Genomic DNA, 25,055 nt, shown 5'->3' on the forward strand with positions numbered 1-25,055 from the left:
TACAGAGCGTCCAGCCGAGCACCGGTGGGTAGATGGCGTCGAGGGTCGAGAATTGCTCGTTTTCACCAAGCACGGATGCTAGATCCAGAGCCCCCCCACCCAGCTCCTTTCCCCAGGCCTGTCCGGGGAACAAGATGAAAGAGCAGGAGGCAAGGTTTCCAAAGGCTGGCGGAATGAGATCCTTGGGACTTTGATTTGATTTCAACACAAGCACTGGGCAGAGACATAATGTCCCTGGTCCTCCTTATACATAGCCTTCAGGTGTCAGTTCAGTAGCGTCCTGGCTATATGACATCCATCACAAGCAGCTTACAGCTTCCAAAAACACAGTCCTGGACAGATGTTGAGCCTGTCTGGGGATTAGAAATATCCTTTTCCATTAAGCATAAATTAACTTAATCACCAGGTATGAAAGATACGCAACACAAACAGCATTCCCTGAAGCTTTCATTAAAATTAAAATTCTATTTAAAATTTAGCTTGTATTTCCTAGGACTTGAACCCCTTCAAAGAGATAATATCTGCTGTAAATTTTTACACTGACAGAGTGGCAGAGATGAATATGCCGGGGACAGTGATGTACTATGTAATTTAACTCTGCCTCCTGGCCTTCTTTTCGCCAACGGATGGATCTGTACATCTTAAAGAAATAATTAGTCTCGGTAAGATCTGGTCTTTGACCATTTTCAGAAGCAGTCAGAGTGATGTAGAAAAATGAAACTCTGAGTCGAGATCACTAAGAGCGAGGTGCTTCCAGTCTTGTTGTTCGGATCCATGCTGCGGAAAGTGCTCTTAGGATAAACAGAAAGGAGGGGCATTGACAGATGAATTGCCAGGAGGCCTCTGAACAGAACCCTCCTTGGCTTGGCCTGTTTGCTGGGGTTGGAACCGGTGAGTGGAGGAGGGGGGACAGCCGGGGGGGGGGGGCTCCCTGCGTCCCTTATCAAACTGTGCAGGAGAGACCGCCTGGGGGAACATGCCCCGCCTGGGGGACAGCGTGATGCCGTGGAAAGAGCACTGAAGTCAGACAAAGCTGGCTTCGGATCTGGTTCTTTTTTTTTCTGACTCTGATCTTGGGCGACTCTCGCAATTTCTCCAAGCTTCGGGTTTCTAATCTGTGAAGTGAGAAAAATAATGCCTGCTTCCGGGGATCATCGTGAGGGTTAGAGATAATCTCGGTGCTTAGAACCCCTGACATTCTAGGTGCTTACTGAATGCTTAGTATTATTTATTCATTTAGGAAACCATTGTTGAACATCTGCCGTGTGTCAGAGTCTAGACTAAGTGCTGACGATGCAGAAAGTCAGAGAACACAGCCCCCCCCTCCAAGATGCTCAAAGATAGGGGATTGAGACGTGTAAAGAAGAAAATCACAATATAGGGTGACATGTCTGAAGTGGAATCCTGAACATGGTTCAGAGCTGATGCAAAGCAGGAGCAGTGTGCCCTGTAGGAAGTGACATCTGTTGGGTTTTAATGACATAGAGAGGCTCGCATGGTATATGGGCAGAGAAGGGCATTCTGAGCAGCAGAGACAGCTTATACAAAGGCAGAGAGGTGTGCAGAGACATTTTGTATTGGGAGGATTATAAACACGGAGGTACTATTAGGTGGGGAGGAGGGGCGGGGGGGGGTCCTAAGGATGGAGTGTCTCTTCAGGTGGGCGCACCCCCTGAAGACCTGGGTTTGAAGTGTCCCAGATGATTCCTCAGCTTGGCCACAGCGGCCCAGTGGCCACCACATGGTGCCAGTCACCCCGTCAAGGTACTCAGGACACCCGGACCAGAAGGCAGCTCTTCCAAAAGAAAGTCCCACTCTTGAGTTGAATGGGTTGCAGGTTTGAGAGGAAGCAGGTCCTAGAGTGGCAAATGTCCTGGGTGAGGAGGTCCACACAGCCGGGAGCCCAGTCCCCACATATGGCCCCACGCGAGCTCCCTGGGAGCAGGGGGCACTAGGTGTTTCTCTCCCCTGAGTCCCGGGTGTAGGGCCTGTCACAGAGTAGAAAGTTGTAAATATTTGTCGAATAAATGCTCAGATGCCTCATCTGGCCATCTTCACCCTGTTTCCCTCACGGCGCCTCTGTGAGGACCAGGGACAAAACAGGGGTGGATGTACTTGGCAAGGTCTCAGGCTTTATTTAAATATAGGTGCATGGTCCTATACAGCTGTGCACCCATTAGCATGTGCACCACAGTTGACCCACCCGTTAAAAAAAAATACCTGCAGTATTCCTACTCGCTCTCTCATTTAACAAAAAAGCCACCATATGCCTTTTAAAATGATGAGGAAATGCAAACTGCATGGTTATATTTGGTGACTCGCCTTTTTTTTTTTTTAAGTATCGCAAAGTTGACTTAGTAGTCAAAACAGTAATTATATTTGAGACGATCAAAGATATCCCGGTTCTTTCCCGTGCAATCTAAAAAATGTAAATTTACAGGGGAAAAAAATTGAAATTGTACCTACCTACAAAGCAAGCATTATCTCAAAAAAAAAAAAATTGTTTTCCCAAACATCTCCAGCTGTCTTGACAGCTCAAAACATCGCTTGCTCCCAAGCCCACAGCCCTTTGTTTTAGTGATAAATGTGTTCTAAAGAAAACCGCTGCTCTACAGAGCTGGAATTGGTGTTTGGTTTGAAGCTGTAATGAGGCACCACTGTTTTCCAAACTGTTACGCTCAGCTGACAAGGAAACTGTGAAGGAACTGGAAAGTTTCTAAAGGGCTGCACAAAAAGCGGGGACGTTTACTGCACTGGCAGAAAGAGAGGCAACTATGATGGGGGTTAGCATCTGAAATAGAGCCATTGGATGCTCACTGCCGCTCGGTGACATGCTTTGGCCCAAGTAATGACTAAATAATATATATATTATATACACACACATATATAATATATATATTATATTTATAATATATAATTATATATATAATTAATATATAATTAACATTATACATTAAATATATAATTATATATTATATAATTCATTACATATTATATATAATATATAATATATAATATATTAATATATCATATTGATATAATATATATAAAATATATAATATATAATTAATATGCATTAAATAGATAATTATTTATATATTATATAATTCGTTACATATTATATATTATATAATATATAATATATTAATATATCATATTAATATGATATATAATATATAATTAATATTATACATTAAATATATAACTATTTATATATTATATAATTCGTTACATATAATAATTTATAATTGTATATAATATTATTATATATAATATTATAATGACATTTGTTGTTCCAACCCTGCACACTCTATCATGTGGACAAAGTAGCTCTCCCCTTATGGGCCTCAGTTGCCTTATCTGCACTTTGAGATAATAATTTCTGCCCTGCTTACCTTACCGCCTTGCTTGGAGGGTCCAGAGAGGTAATGGGACTGTTGAGCTGCAGGAAGGATTGTCACAGTGGCCGTAGCAGTCCTCCCGACCCCAGGACCCGACATGCCCCAGCCCCCTCTCTCCACTAGCCCAGAACATCTCCGGGATTCAGAGTCCTCCTGGGTCCTGCTTTGCGGAGCTGCCCCAAATGCCCTCACCTGGTGTTTCCCTAAAGCCCTAGGAGGCAGGGTCAAGAGAAGCCAGTTGCAGCTCAAGCTCTCTGCTCTTGCTGGGCGGTTCCAGGCAAGTCCTTGCCCCACACTGAGCCTCGTTTTCTTGGGCCTAAAGGGAGACTTTGGCCCAAGTGATTCCTGAAGCCCCTTCCAACAGAAAACACGGAGCCCAGCCCATGAGCACTCATTTGCCTCAAACAGGTCCTATGGGTCTGGGGCTATTGGGCACCCCTGGGGAGTTGGAGTCCTTGGTTTTCTAAATGGTCTGTGTTTAACCCTTTAAACACCCAACCCTTTCAGTCTTGCTGGGTATCTTGGCTTCTCAAATACATTTCAGTGAATTTGGCTTTTTAATTGAATGATGATTCTGCAAACTGGTTTTAAATTGTTCTGCGATGTATCGGTGCCCCAGAAGAGCTCTGAAGGGTTTTTCTACCTCCTCCTCTGCCTTCAGGCTGTCACTTCCTACACTGCACATTGCATGACTGTGGCATCCTGTGGCGTCCCTTCTATTTGCTGGCTGTACTGTGCTATGTGATGGTCTGAAGATGAGCTCACCAAGTCGTCAGCATTGTGTGTAGAGTAAGAGTATATAGGGGTAAGAGCGATGCCGCAAGAGGCTGGCCTCACTCACAGACATAAACTTCAGGGCATGAACTTTGGGATCTGCATTTGAGCTTCTCTGAGAGGGAGGGCTTCTCTCTCGCCTCCTAGTTCTTAGTAGTGTTTTAAACAGAGAGAGGAAGTGCTTGGGTGTCTGGGTTTGGACAGGGGAGAGATTTCTCGACTACATGGTTTTTGCATGAGAATTACCACATCAGTCTTTACCCTAAATCTCTCCTCTCTTGCTGCAAACACATGCCCTAGGCTCCGTCCCCATTTCTTGAGTTCCAGAATTATGCCCTTCGTGCCAAGCTCTTGTTTGTTCACGCATGCTGTGTCCTCTGCATGAGATCCAGGAATAATTCTCTCTCTCTCTCTCTCTCTCTCTCTCTCTCTCTCCCTCCCTCCCTCCCTCTCTCCCTGCCACCTGAAGGCTCTACCCAAGCCTTTCATCTCTTGGCTACCTCATGGAAGCCTTGGAAGTGGCCCTGAACCCTCCGGGAGCAGAGAGCTGCTCTGTCCCTGTGCCTACCTCATGCTTCACATGTATGCCACACTCAGTGACCTGTCTGTGTGGGTGATGCTTCTGCCAAATTGAACTCCTCTGTGCTAAGACTGCCTTTGGATCGTCAGTACCCAGTGCAATGTCTGGCACATAGTAGGGACTCAATTAGGGTTGGAAGAATGAATGCACAAACAAATGAATGAATAAGTTGACTCCCTTATTTGGCTTAATAACATCACTCTCAAAATGTATGGATTGAAATCTTAACCCCTGGTGACTCAAAATATGACCTTATTTGGAGATGGGGTCTTTATAGAGATAATCAAGTTAAAATGAGGTCATTAGGGTGGGCCCTAATCCTATAGGACCGGTGTCCTCACAAGGAGAGGAAATTTGGACACAGGGCCACACAGAGAGGGGACAGTGTGGAGACCCAGGGAGAACACGGCCACCTACGTACCAAGGGGACGGGCCTGGAGCCCCAGCCGAGGACAAGCAACACGTCTGCATGTCCGTTCCCCATAATAGGCGCTCTGACTAGTTCAAGAAATCTGTGACTGGACGGACACACAAATGTAGAGATAAGTAGAGACAACCACCATTGAAATGAAAAACGACTTCATTAGTTACTTCAATATTTTATGAATGTTCAGTGCAGCACTGTCAAAATGGGAGATGGGTCTCTCTTCATTGCTCATGAAACACCAGCACGTGGTGGGATCTTTCACAAGTAGTAATTAATTACTCTGTGTGGTGAGCTGGGCGGGCAGTCTCCCACCTGGAGACAAGGCAGTCTGCAGGCGGGTCAGTCCTGATGGCTGGGTTGGCAATGCTCTTAGCTGGGGATTGTCCCCTGCCCCACACTCTCTTTCTTCCTCCCTCCCTTCCTTCCTCCTTCTCTTTCTTTCTTTCTTTCTTTCTTTCTTTCTTTCTTTCTTTCTTTCTTTCTATTTTTGAGAGAGAGAGAGTTCATGTGCATGCGCGAGTTGGGGGGGGAAGAAAGCGAGAGAGAGAGAGAGAGAGAGAGAGAGGGAGAGAGAGAGAGAGAGAGAGAGAGAGAGAGAGAGAGAGAGAGAGAAAGAATCCCAAGCAGGCTCCATGCTCAGCTCAGAGCCCCATGTGGGGCTCGATCCCAAGACCCTGGGATCACAACCTGAGCCTGAAATCAGGAGTCAGGCCCTCAAACGACTGAGCCACCCAGGCGCCCCAACACCTCACACACTCTAGAAGAGAGAAACAAAGGATCCGCTTAACTGTCAGAACCTGAAGGAGCCATAAGGTCACCTCCTCCAACCTTTTCATGTTACAGTTGGGAAAATGGAGGTTGTTAGAGGGAATGGAATTCTCTGGGTCTTGTGGCTACTGTGGGAGAATCTGGGACTGACATCCAAGTCACCTGACAGCTGGTCTCACCAGAATTCTCTTTTCTCTTAAGCAATGCACCTGCCTTATGTTTGGGTGCTAGATGTCTGTGCCTCACCTGCATGGACAGCCCTCTTCTTCGTACTCCCACTTTTCTTTCTTCCTTCTGTAGGACATAGGTATCATCATCCCTATTTTACAGATGAAAATGCTGATCCCCAGAAAGGTTAAGCATTTTGTTAAGGTGGAAGGACCAAGAACCAGCAGCCCAGGAATTTTATTCCTGGCTGTCTTACTCCCAAGCTTCCCACCCCTCTGTGCTTTTTCTTAATGAATCTTTACCCTTAGGCCTTAGACATTTTTCTCCCAATTATATATAACATATTTTAAAATATCCATTTGGTTAGAAGTAATAGATTTTTCATGGCCAACCAGCTTCTATGTAAGACTTCCTAGAGAAATTTGTAGTAAGATTTAGCAGATTTCAAAGGGCTTGCCCATCCTTAAAGTTTGCTACCACATGGAAATAGTGAGCGGATGTTCTAGACACAGCGTGGTGATTGTTTGGAAGAATCTTGAATGATCTGCAGATAACTGACTGAAGGTGGTGGTCTTTGATGAATGTAGGACCAGACTATCTCTTAGTCTATCCCGGTTTTGCACATGTCCTCTCCCCCATCCGTGGATAACCTTTTAGTAGGACCACGGCAACCAACCTCCATTGTTATTTCCCCTTGAGCTCTGGGAAGGCAGAAGGAGCTTCCTCTCCCTCTCTGGATTCCATCATCTAACACCATCCTACTACCTGGGAAGTAATCCATAAATATCTGTGAAATAATGAATGGGGTCTTCTCTCGTTTTGGAACCACAGACATTTTTTTTCTGGTATTTTTTCTTGTTTTCTGACTATTGCTCTGTGGACAGCCTCCGAGCTGGCAATGGACCTGCTTCCGTTTCTTCTTTCGGATCCATCCTATGCACCAGATTCCAAGCAAGGCAGAATCCACATGCTCCCTGGCAAATTGAAAATGGATCCTCATCCTGTTTATGCATGCCTATTGTATGTTGGTCTTTCTGCTACGTCTTGGGAATCACACTAGGTTGTTCCTTCTAGGAGCTCCCAGCCGATGGGCAAGTTGAACAAATAACTCAAATATGATGAAGACCATAGCAAGTGTTAAATGAGGCACTAATGATGAGCTATGGGAGGAAGGGTAGTTAATTTTTCCTGGAGAAATCATGGGAGGGTTCACAGAGAAGACAGATATTTCAAAAAAAAAAATTATTACATAAATGAATTCTGAGCAGCTCATCCCAAGTTCACATTCTACATAAGAAACTCAAAAATAGAGTTCGCTGTTTCCAATTCTGGCTGTTTAGGGTGCTGACTCAGATTCAGATTCATAGCTGTGAGAAGAAGAATCTAAAAAATAATTAGAGATACAAATCTCAATGACTATTTCTTATTAGTAGGAAAGAAACTGTGGGTCACTTGAAAATATTGTTTAATCTCATTACTTCTAGTTCCACACACTCCTATGTGAAATATTTTTAAACCCATATTTGTGCTGAAATTAATAGAAAAATGTGTCACCCTATTTTATTGTGATTTCAGTAGTTAAGTTCATGGCAACCAAAAGATTATAGATAGAAAAGCTTTGAACTGGTGACTATGATTTCATTCTCTAGCAATGTAGAAGGTCATGGACTAAAGCAAGATTATAGAACAAGGGCCTTAAAAATGTTAATACCTGTTGACTGAGAAATTTCACTTCTGGGAATTTATACCAAAGATATAATCCAAAATTATGAGAGAGATGTATTGTCTAAATATGTATATCCAAGTAGTGAAAAATCAGAAACAATTGAAATAGCCATTAGCTTGAGGGAAGTCACTCGGTCATGAAAGATTTCTATAAGGGGTGCCTGGGTGGCTCAGCTGGTTGAGCATCCAACTTCAGCTCAGGTCCTGATCTCACGATTCATGAGTTCGAGCTCCGCGTCAGGCTCTGTGTTAACAGCTCGGAGCCTGGAGCCTGCTTCAGATTCTGTGACTCCCTCTCTCTCTCTGCCCCTCCCTTGCTCATGCTCTGTCTCTTTGTCTCTCTCAAGATAAACATTAAAAAAAAAAGATTTCCATAAATAATTTTGGTGACATGACAGGTATGTGCTTATAACACAACGTCAAATAAAAATTAGGCCACAAAATTTTGTGTATAGTATGATTTCAACTATGTGACAAAATTATGTTCATAGGAGTAGAAGGGAATTTACCAGAATATTAACAGTGATCATTTCTGATAGTGAGATGATGTTTGAGAGTTGTGTGATCTCACCTATGTTTTTATATTTGTGTGTGTATATACATTTGCGTGTATCAGGAAATGTGATATTACAGCATTAAAACCAGCAATGTTAGAGGGGACCGCTGGGTAGGAATGGACAGCACAGGCCAGCACATTCTGAGGTTTGAGGGCTTGGGCAACATGACACAGAACAGTCGCAGAGCTCTTTGGAGTGAAAGAGCGTGACCAACCACAGCTTGGACTCGCCTGGGTCCATAGCTGCCACGATGGCAGGGGGAGCATGGGAGGCCAGGTGCCAGTCAACACGTCAACTAGTTGCTGGTGGCCTCATGGTTTCATGAGCTCAGGTCATTCACAGCTGGACCCAGACAGCATAAAGTGTACGGAAGAATGGCACCTGCTGTCCCGGAAGAAGAGGCAGCAGGCGAGGACTTGGCACGGGCAGGGGTAATGGTCAGGGTGTTGTCCTGGTGGGAAACTCCTAGAATACCAAACGGGCACTGAGGCAGGAACCCCATTGGATGGAATTGACCATCTCCATAAGGGGTTGGTAGCTGCTAGAATCTGAGTTTCCTCTTGGGCATGAGGATTCCAGGCTTAGAGCAGAAAGAACGATGCCGGGGTGAAGACCATTGAGCTTCCACCTGCTGGGCTGGGACTGGCCCCAGGTGTGGACAGTACTGAGCCGGTTGGCAGAGGGTTAGAGCTCTGCGGGTCTCCAGCAGCGAGGGCTGGCTGGTGTCACTCCAGATGAACCGTATACTAAATGCGTAATAATGTATAAAAGACAAGACGTTGTCCATGTCCCTTTGACGATCATTATTAAACATGGGAACATTTTTAGTTGCTAGTACTTTCTTCAAAGAGAAAATGCTGTTTCCAAAGATGGCTCTGTCAGGAATGTGGGAATCCGAGCCGTTTATGTTTCATTTTCATACACAGTGTGTGAAGCCAAGTCGGCCTGTATATTTAACCCACGTTATATTTGGTATCCCTGAGCTGTGCTGGGAAAACCAGCAAGCCCCTAGCTGTAAAATGACAGGATAAATATTACTCCGCTCAAAGCACAGAAGAAAAAATACACCTCAGTATTTTCTTTAAATACTTTACGTTTATCTGATACTCTCTATTACACCAGTGCATTTGTTCTATGTGACAGATTTATGAAGTGTAGACACGGCCAGCCCAGAGAGGTGGGGGACTGCCCTGTGTAAGCCACTGTTTAAACCTAGGGGGTGTGTGTGTGCGTGCATGTGTGTAAAGTGAACGCTTTGAAATGACTTATAAAAAATATGTATATATAATCTCATATATATATGTATACTTATGTTTATATAAAATATCACAATCTTTACAACAACTTGCAAGAGAGATATTATCCTCATTTAAAGGATGAGAAAACAAAGGATCAGACAAGCCAAGTGACTTGCCCAATGTCCCCCAGCGTCCAGGAGGCAGAGTTGGGATTTGAACCCAAGCTGGATGCCTCGGCCTCTTCCAGAAGGTCAGAGGAGGGGCTCCCCCCTCCTGCCGCACTGGGGCCTGTGCGGTCATCCTTTCTCGTCCCCCTGGCTGAAGTTCAGGCGTCTGCTGATTTCCTTCCACATACCTTTCAGTGCAGCCACAACATTTCTGTTCCTACATCTGGGAAGCGTGAGTCACTCCTGTCGGGAATAATTAGAACAAGAGGGTCTGGGCAGTGAGCAAGGAAGGGGGAGAAGGAAAGGCAGAACAGAGGAGGGTGAGTGAGCTAGGGAGCTGAGGGGGCAGCGCCTGGGGCTTCAGAACTGACCTCCCCCATTTGTCAAGAGGAGAGCTGGTCCCAGGGGGAGGTGGGCCGATGGGGTGGCGGCTCCTCCAGGAGTCAGGAAGCAGGGCTGAGGCCCCCAGCACTAGCAGGGGTGGATGTTAGGAAATACCTCTGGATCTGAGCCCCTAACGGAAGGTGGGAACGTTCCAAGCCGTGCACATTCACAGCATCCTGTGGCTCTGGTAGGATCCAGAAGGTAGAGTCAACAGCTCCTGGTTATTAGGTTAGAGATGACTGAACCTTCAGATGGGGGAACACACACACACACACACACACACACACGTGTGCACACACACACACGTGCGCCCATGCGTGCAGAAATAAGGCTCAAGGTGAACGTTGTCTGCAGCAAAGCAAAACATACTCTAGACATCTTGTTCACACTGCGAGGGAGGAAGATCCTGGAAAATATCAAGGGACCAAGTGTGGCAACTTACCGTTCCTAAATTTGAGACAGATAAGATAAAGATAAGATATAGTCTTTCGTTCTCTGCCTTTATTGTTGCATGTCGGTCTGAACGTAACATTTTGGGAACGGGCTTTAATCAGGTCGTTCCTGCCCTTCGTCACACAGCGTCTTCTCAGTCACGAATCCCCTTCCTGGCGGCTTTTTGAACAAAAAGGTTTTCTGTAGCTATGTCTCGGCCTTACTGCATCGTAATGGAACTCTCTTTCTCTAGGTGTCTCCCTGCGCCAGTTGGCAGCCCGTGCAGGCAGGGGCACTGTCTTACTCGTCTCACATCCCCTCTGCCCCGTGCTCAAGGGGCCACACGTTTATCTTGCCCGCTTATCACGCTCGGTGCCAACTTAGAGACGCCTGTGCCCTCGGGCTTTGTTCCAACCATTTGAGGAAATGTGGAACCCGGGTTCTCACGGCCCCCTCCCCTCCGGGGAGTGTGGTGTCCAGGCCCTTTGCAGGCCCCCCCGGAGGCATCCTGAGCATCTCTCAGCTGCCCTGTAGAAGTTACGTGCGTTTGTCTTGTGCCCACCAGCTTGCAAACAGTAGTTCATTATGCTTTCTGATTTCAGCTTTCCAGATATCTATACGGACAGAAAACACAGATTCCCTCCGGTTTCTGACAGAATGCCTTCATCACAGCTTCCCGTAGTCAGGTACTGGCCAGTGGAGTCGACGTAGCTAAACTCGTCTATATCTCCTACACCTGTGGCTACGCCTCTCGGTTTCTGTGCCTCGAAAACTCCTAGAGTGTGGTCCGGCGGGCACGGGCAGACGAACGGGGTCGCAGAAGCAGAGATGTAATTAGAACTGACCCCGATTCTCCCTTAGTGTGTGGGAAGCAACACGGCAGAGTTGGTGGGGGGTGGGGAGACAGGTTTCAGCAGCAGAAAGGCTTGATAGGCATTCCCATCCAACCCTTTGTCTGCTGTGCGACTGTGGACAAATTACTTACCTTCTCTGAGCCTCAGGTTCCTGATCTGTGAAATGGAGATAACGGTGCCCAACTCACAGGATCACTGTGGGAGTTAGAAGTGATTGGGGGGGGGGGGGGAAATGTGATCACAGCTGTGGAAAATCTCACATACTGTGTGCGCGCACACAACAAGAAAGAGAAACGGAAAGACAGATGAAATCCTGGAAAGACAACTCCAGTACGTTAGCAGTGGCTGAAGGTGGATGGTGAAACAAAGGGTGAATTTTACCCCCTTTTTCTGCTTTTTTGGTATCTTTAAATATTTTTTTCCGTGAACCTATATTGACTTGATAATTAGGAAAATAGAAAATAAAGAAGTGTAAAATAGGAAAAGAGAAATAATATGTATTAAGTACCAGGCATAAGTTGGCACTCGGTAAATGGTAGCTATTTTTACTAATTAGTCATTATGCCTAATAATAATAATTAGGCATAATGATTTCCTCTGGGACCAGGGGTTGTGAATTAGTCTGTTGGAGGCGGCTGATGACTCCCTCTAAGTGAGAGGGAGTTCTGGGTTCACTTCCAACCAGGCCACCCCTCCCTTGCCTCCCTGATCCTTCTGCCAATGCCTGAGTGCCAGACCCCCCACCCTGCTCCCCCGCTTCTTCCCCCCCAAAAGCAGTCTGAGCAAAGGTCCTGTGCCCCTAGAAAGGGAAGCACACTTTTGGGCAGGCAGAGGTGTTCTCCGTGGAGGAGCTGTCCAAGGAGAGTGGTGGTGGTCAGGGCGGGACATCACCATCCCTTCACTGGTGGCCAGTTGTCTAGGGGGATAGAGTGAGAGGGTCAATAGTCCCTTCTATTTCTTCTGTTTGGAGAGCAGACAAGGTCCCTGGGACAAGAGTTTCCCAACACCTAAAACTGACTCGATGCTGTTAGTTGGCAGGTCACAGAAGTTAAACGTGTCCCCTCTCTTCGCTCATGGCACAGTGAGAATACTGGTCTCACTGGGTCAGCCCAAGTGAGAGTTTTAGACTAACCTGCCAAATTCCTCAGGGTCCCCACAGTTTCAACCAGACAGAATTAAACTTCTGCCAAAAGGAAAGAGAAAATGAGGTCCCGAACTAGCTGCGTAGCCGTGAGCAAGTCAGAAGACCTCTCTAAACCTGTGTCCTAGGTGTAAAATGAGAGATCAGCACCGCTGGTCCCTGGAATCCCTAGACGTTCTCAATTCCATGACATGCTGGTAATAAACACAGTTGGTTCTGAGAAGAGAGCGGACTCGGAGGTTTTCTCTGCTCAGCGGGCAAGCTGCCAACATGGGATGGCTGGGACAGGGAAGGACAGGAATTCTCTCTGGGGCTGACACTTAATCGGTGTGGCCCCCAGAGGTGACAAACGATGGCAGGACATCAGCTGGTGGCTTCTAGAACCGTGAAAACAGGAGGTCCTCCGCCAGTGCATGCGAACCCTCCGTTACGTCAGCGTCGGGTGTGAAATGCCTGCCCAATGCCGGGCACGGTGGCAGATGTCACACAGACCGCATGCCGTGTCCACCCCTTGGTGCCCTGCAGGATCAGCTTTGCCATCACTCCACAGGGGAGGCAGCTGAGACTCAAGAGCTTGGCTCCCTTTCTCCCTTGACATTTTCTGTGCCTGGACAGCATGCTCAGCGCCCCGAGAATCTGAGAGCAAACAAGATGATCCAGCCCCCGTGGAACCGGCAGTTTAGAAACAGCTAGAGACAAGCACATGGGCAGTCATAGTACAGTGTGGAAAAGTCTTCAGAAAAGAGAGAAAAGTAGCGTTGTGAAGCACAGTGAAGGGGTCACCCACACCCGCAGAAGGGCAGTGCAAGGTGGGGGCAATGACATTCCAGGCAGAGGCCACAGCACGTGCAAAAGCCCCAGGGTGAGTATACAGCGGAAGGACTTGGAGAGCTTTGTGGTCTGGCTGGAGTTCACATGGGGATGTGGAAGGACAGGGGCTGGAGGGGACAGAGCCGGCACGTGAAAGGACTTGACTGGGCCAGTGACCCTGCAGGCAGAGGGGAGTCAGTCATTCATGCATTCACGCACTTGGCCAATATTCAGTGAGGGCCTACTGTGTGCTGGGACTGAGGAGCCAGTGGTGAACAGAACCATCACAAATGTCTTCCTTTGTGAAACTCACATTATTTATTGGGGTTGGGGGTGGTAAGAGGGCAGGAGACGGACATCAGCGAAGTAAACGAGTAAAATCTATGCTCTGATGAATGGCAGCACGGCTGTGGTGAAGAACGGAGCAAGGCGGGCACTCAGAGGCTGGCGAGGAGTGGGCGTCACAGCTGTAAGCAGAGCGGCCAGGGGAGGTCTGTCGGGGAAGGGGACGTTTCCACAAGCACTGGAAGGAAGTGAGTGGGAGAGCCAGGGACGGGTTCAGGGCCACAGGGTGACATGGTCAGGTCTGCCGGTTGGCTATGATATGGAAGATGTGTTGGAAGGGGAAGCTGGAAGCAGGCAGACTCGTGATGGGGCTGTTGAAATTCAGGTGACCCACCATTGAAGTGACAGGTGATGGCAGCTTAGATTCTGGGGAGCAGCAGTGGAGATGGAGAGAAGTGGGTGGACCGAGGTGACAGAGGAACAAGACTGGGCTACTTGTGGGGTTTGGGAGTTACTCTCTTCTGTCTGGTTTCTGACCCAGGCACTGTGTGGGTGTTAAATATCTTCTCTGAGTCGCGAGCAAAGCTGGCGACTCAGTTTTGGGAGCAGCAATTGATGAGCTCAAAGCGTTTTGTCCAAGGGCACCCATGTTCATACCTGCACTGCTCACAACAACCAGCAGGTGGCAGCAGCCCAAGTGACCATGCAGGGACGGAAGACCGGGTAGACAAGATGTATATGCACACAAAGGGATATTATTCAGCCTTTAAAAGGAAGGAGGTTCTGACACCTGCCACAGCGTGGATGAACTTTGAGGACATTGTGCTACGTGAAATAAACCGGACACAAAAGGACAAATACTATATGGTTCCACTTACTCACCAGGAGGTTCCTAAAGTGGTCAAATTCATAGAGACAGGAAGTAGAATGATGGTTGCCAGGGCTGGGGATGCGGGGAATGGGGAGTTCATGTATAACAGACACAGAGTTTCCGTCTGGGAACGTGGAAAAGTTCTGGACGTGGATGGTGGTGAGTGTTGCACAACAGTATGAATGTACTTAATAGCCCTGAACGGTACCCTTAAAAAATGACTAAAACGGTAAAGTTTATGTTATGTCTGCTTTATGAAAATGTTTTACAATTCGTTTTAAGTAATTTACTCGAAGTCACATGACTATCAAGTCCAGCCCAGCCCCAGAGGCCCTCTTGTATTCCTGCCTCTTATTCTGAGGTCTCCCCGCCTCTCACTCTTCCCTGGGTTCCAGACTGGCTGGGATCCCCTGGCAAAGTGACTTGGCATCTCTGGGCCTATTTTTCCTCACCTGCAAGGTGGAGATGACCCTTCGTGGGGTTGCTGTGAGAATTAGATGGGTTCACACCCATCACTTGCCTGGCACCGAATAAATTATCATTATACATCATTGCATAGCATTGCTCTTTCTTACGTCAGAACTCCCTGACTTTAGTAAAACAGCACAGACCTAACTAGAATCCATGCCCTAGCGCTTGTGGGCTGTGTGGCTTTGGGCAAGCCACTTGTAAAGTGGGCCCAATAATTTCTACCTGGCAGAGATGAGGGCAAGACTAAATAGGACCTGCGTTCAGGGTCCCCAGGGCAGGGCCTGGATGCCACAGTCCCTGATAAACAGCGGCTGATCCTGTACAGACACAAGATCATAGTTACGCAGGGAACAAATCAACCCAGTGACGCGACAAGTAAATTTCGCATTCTTCTCTACTTCTGCACCATTTTATAGGCAGATACAGCCCTCCCTTCTGGTAGTTGAGGTGTCTGTAGAAACCTGAAATTACACCTTTGTGTTGGCTTCAGGAACAGGTCTGCATCTGATTTGTTTTACAAAGGAGATCTCTTCAGCCAAGTCTGAATAACAGTTATGGAGCTCCTGCTTGGCCCGGTCCCAAGCTGCTGCTGCTGCCAGAGAGTCAGAAACGAGACAGACAGCGGCCCTGTCTGCACAGAGCTGATTGATATTAGCCGAAAGAAGTGGCAAGGATATTGTCACAGCAAACTGCACTGGGAAATGGGAAACCTGGACTCTTCCTGACCTGTAAAGCCAGGAAACCTTAGACAAACCACTCCCTGTTGCCAGAGCTCGGTCCGTGTCTACATACGGGAGGAGGACCACCCCCCGTCCCTGTGACTTGAAGCTCTTTCCTTTCTAACTGCATTGGTTGTGTTGCCCCGTCTCTCTCTCTCTCTCTCTCTCTGGAAGCAGTCTGCGGGGCATAGGGTGTTCAGGGGAAGCTGGACAAGAGTCACCGCCTTCTGTGCTATACAGACCTGGCCTTGGGGGCTTAGCGGTCAGGCAGGAGGGGCTTGACCCCATGGCACGCTGGGACTCCAGCCTCAAGATGGTGAGAAGAGGAAGGACACTGGGGCCATGCAGAGCCCGGAATGCAGAGACCTGGAGTAGGTTCTGGAGGCCAAGGCTAAAGCAGACTAATGGGAATGGGGCATGGCTCGCTCCAGACCCCTGCTGTGGGCTGGCGCTGCCTGGGTACCCCCACATCGTTCAGGCCTGACTCCCAAGGCGCACAGCAGCCAGGACAGGAAGAGGTGGCCTGTGAGGGCAGGTGCGTTCTGGCCTTCATCTGCCCACTCAAGGGGCGGGAGCCCCTCTCCTCGGATCAGATTCCTACCCCAAGGACAAAGGAGGAGAGGACAAGCTACTTGGAGGATCTCGCGAATCCTCATTTCCCCTTTGCCTGTGGGGCAACAGAGAAAGCGTCCCTGCGCCTCCCTGACTGCTGGTCTGCCTTCTGGTGCTCCGTCTATCTCATGCCAAGGCACGGTCTGCTCATTTCACATGGGATGCCGCACCCGTGCGTTCTTATCTTGGGCCGGAAGTGAGTCAAATCCAGCAAAGCTGCGTTCGGGTCCTGGGGATCATCGGTCTGTGCGCCGGCATAGCGTTTCCTCGTCAAACACTCGGTAGCCAACCCAAGTCAATTAACGTGAGGAAGAAAAATTGCATGTTATCATTCAACTACTGCTGCATCCATATGCATGAGGCCGAGGGACCTGACTCCCTTGCAGAATTAAGAAAACCTTTAGAGGGACGCATTTCTGAGAACTCCCTACCCACTCCCCCTGCCTGCTCCCCAAGCGCTCCCCTACAAGCCGGAGCAAATGTTGCTTCCGATCTGTGGCCGCCAAGAAAACGGCCTGGGCTGCCCACATGCCGTCCAAGTTCTTGAAGAGTTTGATGGGCTCCTGCCACTTAAGAAATTGGTCACATTTAGAAATATTCAGCTTCAGTGAACATGTCACTGCTGCGTATAGGAAAAACATACTATTATCTCTAGAGCTTGCCTGAAACAACAGGCTTGTTCCCGAAACAGATGTTTTGTGAAATCCACCGTGACAGGCTCATCAGAGCTGGAGAAGGGCCAGCACTTAGTTACCAGCCTTGCAAGGACACAGACATCCCTGCTGGCTTCTCGTTCATCCTCCACACCTGGGCTCCGAGGAGATCCTCCCCGTGGTTCTTCCTTCTGGCTCTTGGGTTCTGACGTTAAAACATTTTACAAGCTTGATACTCTAGACAGAATTCAGTCAGCCAGGTGTGTCCTGGGGAGAAGTTTTCCAAGGTAATGACTCAGGATATCTTAATTTGGTTCCACTAACATTTATTGAGGGCCTACTGTGTACCCGCGACCGTTCCGGCTGCTCTCAGTCACATTATCTCGCGGTTACTGGTGGGGTTGCCCATTTCAGAAACAAAGACCTTGGGTTGGTGTCCCAGGTCTGCCGAAACAACTCACCTGTTGGCCTCAAGCAACAGACAGGCGTTCTCTCGTGTTCTGAGGCTGGACAGCGTCAGCCGGGCTGCGCTCCCACCCTCCCGAGGCCCCCCCCGGGGCGACTCGCCCTCACCCCTGCCAGCTTGTGGTGGCTCCCCGCCTTTGCTGGCCTGTGGCTGTGTCACTCCAATCTCTGCCTCGTCTTCACACGGCCTCTTCTCCGCGTGTGTCTGTGTCAGATCTTGTCCCGCCTTTCTCTTCTCAGGACACCTGTCCCTAGATTGAGGGCCTACTCGAAACCCGGGATAGTCTCCTCTCGAGAGCCTTAATTTGATTACACCTGTAAAGACCTTTTCCAGATGAAATCACATCGCCAGATTCTGGGGGTTAGGGCCACTATTCAGCAAGCTACAGACCTCTAGGTATTTTCTGGTTGTTTCCCCAAAGTCACACAATGAGAAAGTGTCACAGCGGGAGGTAAACCTGGGCTGGCTGGCTCTGAGCTCAGACCCTCGGTCAGGTCTTCACCCCTGAGACTCTGTGATGCAAAACGTGGGCAACGGGCCCTGCTCTTAAGAAACTACAGCTACATGGGAAGGAGCTTTGCGTGTTGGTTATGAATGAGGCTCTTGTGTCCAGCCGATCCTTATGACCTTGGGCAAATTATGTCACTGCACTCATGTCTCAGAGGAAAATGCCTTATGCCGAGAATGGGAATCATATTAAGAATAATAATAGCCTCACACGGCTGTGGTGAGGATCAGATGAGAGAAGGCGCTTAGCCCACAGGCATGGAGTCAGCAAGATCCCAGACGCCCTGACCCCGCAGCCTCTGCGGTTAAGCACCGTGCTCCCTGCTCCCACTCCCCAGAAGCTTTGAATCAGAGCCTCTGAATAGAAAAGGGATTGTGTACAGGTCCCCAGGAACCCAGGTGAGGAAGATGGAGAAGCCAAAGCTGACTTTGGGGTTTTGAGCTTGGCTCACTTAGCGGAAGGAGCTGCCAAAAACAGCACGGGTGGAAATGGCAAGAAGCAGGTTTGTTGGGGGGCCGGGGAACAAATCGTGCTCAGCTTGGATGCAAGCGGGACACCTGGGTGGATTTCACTGGCAAGTGCTGGACTTGGAAGGTGACTTTTAAAAGTGCCCCAGAGCTTAAGAGTAAGGGAAAGAACTGAATCTGTTTGGCAAATTCAAGCGCTATCACAGATTAAGCTTCTCGGGGGGCAGAGAGCAAGCGAGCAAAGACGAAGTGAAAGTGTCGGTACTCACTGCTTCGTGGTCACAGCACTCAATTTTCTCACCTGTAAAATGGGCACATGCTTGTTTCTTCCCAAGCGGTTGCTCTGGTGGCAATAGATGCCAGATGGGAAATTACTCCATACGTTGGGGGTTGAACCACAGCTAGTGGCAGTGGGTACCGGCATCAGCCACCTTTTCCCAGACACCGAGCCTGGCAGGAGAGGCGCCCGGGGGTCTCCCCGTCTCTGCGTCATGGCTGAAGAAGCAACAACTGTTCATTCACCAGGTTGGAACGGGCCTTCTGCTGGGCTCCACGTCTATCCATGATCACCAAAGGAACTACAGCAACAACTTGAATTTCCCCGTTCCCTGGGCAACAGGTACACTTCTGCCAGGGTTTTCGTGTTTCAGAAAACCAGCTGAGGGTACCACTCGCAGTGCTTCTGTTCAATGTACGCTCACCTGGACCACCCCCCCTACGTGTCCCCCTGGCCATGTACCCTGGACCCCTCCCTCCCACGTGTCCCCCTGGCCATGCACCCTGGACCCCCCCTCCCACGTGTCCCCCTGGCTGCGCTCACCTGGACCCCCCCCATGTGTCCCCCTGGCCGTGCACCCTGGACCCCCCTCCCACGTGTCCCCCTGGCTGTGCTTGCCTGGACCCTCCCCCCACGTGTCCCCCTGGCCGTGCACCCTGAAACCCCCTCCCACATGTCCCCCTGGCTGCGCTCGCCTGGAACCCCCAGCCACGTGTCCCCCTCCCCATCTCATAGGGATTTGCAGGACAGGGTAGGTCAGTGACGTTGCCATGACAACCAAGGAAGAGGCCAGCTCTGACTTCAGCTCCAGGAGGTGCTTGTTAGCAGGGAAACTAAAAGATAGGCTTTCTCTTGTTTTCTTTTTTTGGGGTGCGGGGCGCCCGCCCCATTCCTCTTGGCACAGAAACCTTTCACTTCCGCCAGGTGAGCTGGTCAATTGAGGATATTTAACTCATTTGAACGGGCGCCCGGAGAAACCACTGGGAAAGAAGTGTCCGTGTGCCGTGTCCGGGATGTTGTGTCACAAAAAGCACACTGCTCCTTAAGGCTGCCCCTCAGGGGGGGCTGGCAAGTGGGCGCAGCAGCCTCTAGACCCCGGTCTGCACGTCTCCACATCTGTGGGATTTTTAGGCTGTCTTACACTGAGGGCCAGCGATCTGTCTGGCATTCTACGGGGTTCTTTACATTTGGTATTCCATTTGGTTCTCACCAACCCCCTGTGTGTTTAGTATTATTGTCACCATTTTGCAAATGAAGAAACCGGTACTCAGAGAGGTTAAGTACCTTCCCCGAGGCCACTCAGCTGGTAAGTGGCAGTGCTGGAGCTCAGCCCCAGGCCCGCTTGATGTGTAATCCCCACAACTGTTGCCATCCTGCCACCCTGCCTTAACCTTGTATTTGAACCTACGCAGTCTCTCTCGAGCTATCAGGGAGGCATCATCTAAAAAATGTGCCATGATAACTAAACATTTAGTACTTCTGCGAGAAACACCACTGCACACAGTCTGGATGTCTGCTTGGGGAGTTGTGCAGTGACAAGAGAAATTAATACTTTAATGGATTTTGACAACAACTCTATGTTAGGGGAATTCAAATGGCGTGGAGAAAAAAGTTAGGCTTTCTCTCTGGACCTGGTTGCTAATATGCATATGCCTCATTTATTAGCCGTGTTGTAAAAAAAAAAAAAAAAATCTCATTTTGTGAGGACCGAAGTTCTTGGAGGGATGGAATGCTACGGACTGGAGGAGGCAGTTAATTCTTCCTGGCTGGGCTTCAGCTGACCGGAAGTCCCTGATTGTTGTTTGACATTTCGTTCGCACTCACTGTGCTGCAGCCAGGACGCTAGCCTTTTGTTTCATGTCACCCTACTGAATGCCTCCACAGCTCTGTGAGGGGGTTGCTGTAGTCCATCACCATCTTACAGAAGAGAAACAGAGGCCGAGCCTAACACAACTTCCCCAAGGCCATACGGGTAGGAAGTGAGCGGAGCCAGGATGGCTGTTATTCTTATTGTTGCACTATTACCCTTAAAACAAAACAAAACAAAACAAAAAAATGGCTTTCTAGGACCTGAAGCTGCAAATGACACGCAGAGGTCACCCCGCCCGTTTTCTTGCCTACGGCAAAATTACACCAAATTCTTCACGTTATTTGTCTTAAAGAATGCTTTTCTTACACAGTCATCTACGAGCCAGCGCGTACCTTTTCTTTTGCATTGCCTATGAGATGTAGAGTACTATTAGGGGAACAAAAATGGGTTCTATTTTCAGCAAACTCACAGTCTATGGGGGAGAGAGGCCACAGACTTCCACGGCTGTAATATAAGTTTAGAAGATGATTGATTGCACAGGAGAGGAGCAAATGAGGTGCTGTGGGAAATCCAGAGGAGAGTGTATCTGGTGGGAGGGACGATGGGGGCTTGTGGGCGGGTTGGCACCTGAAGTGAGCTCAGCAAGGTGTGCGGGATTGGGGCCTGGATGTTTGGGGGGGGGAGCGGCGGGGAGCAGGGCACAGGCATCCGGGCAGTCATCTCTGGGTGTGAATGGGAGGGCCTAGGGAGCCCAGGGGGCGGGGGGTGAGGCAGGGAGCAGGTGAAGGACAGAGGCTTAAAGGACACTCTACCACCAGGAGGGAAAAAAGACAGAAAACAGAAAACCACCAGGGCATGGGCACAGAAGCCAGGAAATGAGAGTTCCAGAAAGCGTGGTCAAAGCGTCATCAGATGCTATGAAGAAGCTGAACTGGAGAAAGACCGAGAAGGTCGGTGGCGATCAGGAGGGTCATGGTAACCCCAGGAAGAGCCGTGCGTTTGAAGCAGTGGGAGCAGAAAGGCAGTGGAAGTTCGCTCAGTACCGAGACCAGGAGCGCATCGAGCACCCAGTGTGACCTTCTCTAGGCCACGCCCTGCTGCACCAGGGCTCAGACTGCAGCGTCCTCACAGAGGGTCAGCAGAGAGCCCCCTTGGCACTGGAGAACGCCGATGGAGGCCTAGAAAGAACAAGGTCTTGAGAGTCAGAGCCAGATTACCAGATGCGACCATTTAGAGGCAGGTGACCTTGAGGACTTCATGTAACCTGAGCTTAGCTTGGTAACAGCTAACACTTATTGAGTGCTTACTGCATGCCAGGTATGGTTCTAAATGCTCTACGTATATGTATTAGCCCGTTTCGTTTTCACAATGATGCTGTGACGTAGGTAGAATTATTATCCCCATTACACAGATAAAGACACCAAGGCACGAGCATGTTAAGAGACTCTTCCAAAGCCACCAAGCTAGTGAGCAACAGGGCCAGGATTCCAACCCAGGCATTCTGCTTCCAGAATATCTCCATCTTAATATCTCTATCTTAAGGTCTCGTGTGGCTTAACCAGGGTAATTAACGTACAGAAGGGTTCCTGGCCCATAGGAGGGGCTCATAGGGGTTATCCCTCTCACCCCCTGACCACGTAGGAATACAAAGTCTGGGCACCCTTGCCTGAGAAAGGTTGTGGGACCAGCCCCATAAGGCCTCACTCACGTTAGTGAAAACCGCAAACAGCACGACACACACAAAGACTGCCTCAAAAAGTGGGATACACACGCCTTGAGCCCCTGGGACACGAATGAAGATAGTTTTGTGTTCAACACCCTCACTGCGGGTTGACCAGCCAGCCGTAAGGCAGTCCTGGGTGGGGAGGACCCCCGAGGGCAAATCAGGGACAGGTGAAATCCACCAATCAACAGATTTCGTCCAAAATTTAAGGGGGAAGGATATTCGGCCTGGGATATGCCCACTGAATCCCTGGGTACCTGGTGTTCACCGGGCACGTATACAGTATACAAAAGAGAACTAGGAGCACCACAAAAAAGGAGCTGCGTTTGGATAAAATTGAAAGCCAAAAAGAATTACAGTCTAAGCAAAGGATAACTTCTACACATGGTTTCCCCCACTTATCGTCTGTGTTCACACAGGCCTATACTTTGGTGCAGAACTGTGTTTAAACACTAAAACGCTTTGTGTTGCAGACAGGCGCTGAGTGTGTAATTAAAAGGATCCCTTCATTAGCAGAACTAGACAATGAAAGCTCAAGTTGGCCTTTTCTGCTAATTTTGGAGGTGGTAAAACAGAGGCTAATACAACCACTGATTACAATCGTCACATAGACGGTGCCTTGCCGTTGCCACCAGGAGATCTTGGCTCCTCCTGTAGATAGACAGGCTCTTCCCATAGCTGGGAGGGACAAAGAGAAGGGATGCATTCTGGCAACGGACGTGGAGGGGTGTGGCGGTGGCGGTGTTAAAAACGTGACCCCGGGTTCTGGGCCCAGCCCCATCCCTTAGGCAGCTGACTTAACCTCCCAACGCCTCAGTATCCTCAGATGTAAACTCGAGTTAATAACTGCGTCTAATTAACTAGACTGTTGTAAGAACTCAGTGAAACAATGCCCGTCTGTATTCGCCGTCCGATGTTTTGAGCACCTACTGTGTGTCCGGAACGGTGTCAGAAGAGAGATTCATACGTGAGTGACAGCAGGGCCCGCCCTCCCGTGACTCGCAGTCTAGGGAAGGAGACAGGTGTCAGAGACAGTCATACCAACAGCCATTTGGGTATGATGGCGACAAAAGGAATGCAGACCGTGGGCTCTGCTCTGGGCAGGGTAGAGATGAAACGCTCAATACTTACATCTTGGGATGAGCATGAGGATGATGACGATGTACAGAGAGTCCAGAAGGTTTTAGGGAAAGGAATGGCTGCTTCCAGCTCCAAAGGCTGAGGAAAGCTTTTTGGAAAAGGCGATGCGAAGTCTACGATGTGAAGGACGAGTTGTTTTCGCGTGGATAATTTCGGAAAGAACGTTTACAAAGAAGGGGAAGAGCGTGGAGAGGGGGAGGTGAGGTAGGCAAAGTAGCCCCCCACCCCACGCCAGTGCTCTGCTCGCGAGGAGGGAGGGCCCGGTCGAGGGCGCCTGGGGCAGCCAGTGTGGGCCAGGCGCGACGAAAATCAGGAAATCCTTCTCCGGGTTCCTGTGAAAAGTTGAGCACTAGCCCAATCATCCACAGAAAGATGGTGGCCAACCACCGGGTGGGGTTAAAGACGGGACAATGTAGCCCTTTGGTGGAGGCGGGGGTGGGGGCGAGTGGAGGAAGAATTCTCCTCCCTGCCTGCCAGGGTGGCCTCCACGGTCCGAAGCCTTTCATTCAGAATTCGAATTTGGGCCACTCTGGCATTTCAGTTTAGCGGTGGTTTGGTTTTTGTTGTTGTTGTTGTTGTTGTTGTTGTTGTCCCCTTTCCTTCTTCCTTTTTTAAATGCTTTGGACAGGAAGCCAGGAGAACTGGGTCTGCCTTTGCCAACACCTCTCGCTGGCCACCTCACCCCAAGCAAGTGTCTGCCTCGACTTCCCCGTATCGTTCAAGAGAAAAATGGGACGCAATGACCGCCAGGGCCCCTGCTAACTCCGCGGTTTAACTTTTTCTTTATGGGGGGAACAGCAGTGATTTTGTGACGTTTCTCTGTGCGTTATTTTGTGACATTAGTCATCCTCAGTAGAGAACCAGGGTGTCAGGTGAGGGGCAGTTTTCCAGTGAGGTCCGAGAAGATGAGACTCATACGGGGGATGTATTTAGGGCGAGACGAGAGGCCGGGTGCAGCTTGCAGTGAGGTTTCCCGCTCAGAGAGCAGGAGGGCAGTCTAGTGTCTAGTAATGTGAGCTGGGGGCAGAGCAAACCGTCAGAAAGTGGTTAAAGAAACCCCGTAGCCTCCGGAGTTCCCAGAGATGTGTGCTGATCTCTCCCAGTGAGCCTGGTGACCAGACAGTGAGCCTCTGGAGATGATGGCGGGAGATCAAATTGGTGATTATAATCACAGCGGCTAACAGGTACTGAGGCGCCGTGCCAAGCACGATGCATCCACTTTGTAATCACATCAGCCCAGTAGGTTAGGTGCCATTATTATTCCCATTCTTTGTAAGAGGAAGCTGAAGGTTTCCTTGAGGTTGTATGACTTGCCCGAGGTCGCCCGGCTCCAGAGGGCAGAGCCGGGACTCCAGGGGAGCAGCAGGCTGGTGCCCTGTGGCGAGGAGCTGCCTGGCATCACCCCTCCCTGGCCCACGTGACAGTGCGCCTCATTGACTCTAACTGCCCAAGACAAAGAGAGCAAGAACGACGGCAAGATGCTGGCTGTGTGCGGAAGGGCGGAGCAGAGAGAGCCCTGTTAGGAAAGAAGCTTATTGCGCGGTCTGTCAGTTCCTTCATCCGGAAAATGAGAGGGCCGAGCCCCGTGACCCTTGACGGCCCTTCCCGCTCTGAAATAGCATGTGCT

General features: G+C 49.3%; 1 protein-coding gene and 1 long non-coding RNA gene across 14 annotated transcripts in view; one reads left to right on the top strand and one right to left on the bottom strand.

Moving 5' to 3' along the window:
- Nucleotides 1-25,055, top strand: part of TTLL11 (tubulin tyrosine ligase like 11) — a 242,673-nt gene that overhangs the window by 164,364 nt on the left and 53,254 nt on the right. For 11 of the 13 annotated variants that reach the window (XR_008290962.1, XM_027035017.2, XM_053204673.1 and 8 more), the window contains one exon: nucleotides 11,224-11,307. The exons of 1 other annotated variant lie outside the window; for it this stretch is intronic. Coding sequence is in view for 11 of the 12 variants with exons in the window: in XM_027035017.2 (XP_026890818.1) it covers nucleotides 11,224-11,307 (84 nt within the window). In the remaining variant the exon portion in view is untranslated. Of the gene's footprint in view, nucleotides 1-11,223; nucleotides 11,308-11,708; nucleotides 13,479-25,055 lie in introns of those variants that run through there. One more of the 13 variants, XM_053204678.1, reaches the window with a different exon arrangement.
- On the bottom strand, nucleotides 9,479-12,794 carry LOC113592864 (uncharacterized). Its single transcript, XR_003412843.2, has 3 exons — nucleotides 12,608-12,794; nucleotides 10,304-10,406; nucleotides 9,479-10,048 (listed from the first exon to the last, which is right to left on the bottom strand). It is a non-coding gene; the product is annotated as an uncharacterized LOC113592864 (long non-coding RNA).

Source organism: Acinonyx jubatus, chromosome D4 (genome assembly GCF_027475565.1).
Source record: "Acinonyx jubatus isolate Ajub_Pintada_27869175 chromosome D4, VMU_Ajub_asm_v1.0, whole genome shotgun sequence".
NCBI classification, from domain to species: Eukaryota; Metazoa; Chordata; class Mammalia; order Carnivora; family Felidae; genus Acinonyx; species Acinonyx jubatus.